Source organism: Crocodylus porosus, unplaced genomic scaffold, assembly GCF_001723895.1.
Source record: "Crocodylus porosus isolate Cpor-Errol unplaced genomic scaffold, CroPor_comp1, whole genome shotgun sequence".
NCBI classification, from domain to species: Eukaryota; Metazoa; Chordata; order Crocodylia; family Crocodylidae; genus Crocodylus; species Crocodylus porosus.
This window is the reverse complement of record NW_017728947.1, coordinates 75,273,441-75,273,965: the sequence shown is the minus strand read 5'-3', so window position 1 is coordinate 75,273,965 and position 525 is coordinate 75,273,441. Positions and strand designations below refer to the sequence as shown.

Below are 525 nucleotides of genomic sequence, written 5' to 3'. Positions count from 1 at the left end.
TCAGGATCAGCATCACCGCCCCCGCCAACGAGCCCGAGGCCCGAGCCAGGGTCCTCGCGGCCGCCCTTGCGCCGGCACCAGGGGACGGGCCATCCCCGCCGCCAGGGGGCAGCAGCAGGGGCTGCGGGCAGAGGCCTTTGACCTCTTCTCGGAGCCAAGTGCTGGGTCAGTTCCTGGTGCCCGCAGACACTCAACTGCTTTCTCCCGAGTCCCATAGCCACGCGCAGCGCTTCCACCAGCCGTTGTCATAGCAGCTGCTTGGTGTCCCCTCCTGCCGGAAGGGGTGGGACACCGCGGGCTGCGCACCAATAGCAGTGGCCGGGGGCGGGGCGTGCGAATGTTTCTCCTGCGGGGCAAGATGGCGGCGTTGGTGGCTCTACGGTGCTTCGGGCGGGTGGTGCCTGGCGGGCGCTGCGGGTTTCCTCGGGCCGGCCTGCGCGGTACTCCCGTTCTCGCGCGTCTCTGCGGCAGCAGCGGCCTCTCCCCGGCTTCGGGGCTCCTCGCGCCCCACCCCCAGCGCAGTGT

General features: G+C 71.2%; 1 protein-coding gene across 1 annotated transcript in view; it reads left to right on the top strand.

Annotated features, from left to right (window-relative positions):
* Positions 1–324: 324 nt before the first annotated feature.
* The window catches only part of ISCA2 (iron-sulfur cluster assembly 2), a 6,554-nt gene continuing 6,353 nt past the window's right edge, over positions 325–525 (top strand). The window contains 1 exon segment of the mRNA XM_019552044.1: positions 325–525. Coding sequence (XP_019407589.1) covers positions 338–525 — 188 coding nt within the window. The 5' untranslated portion in view covers positions 325–337.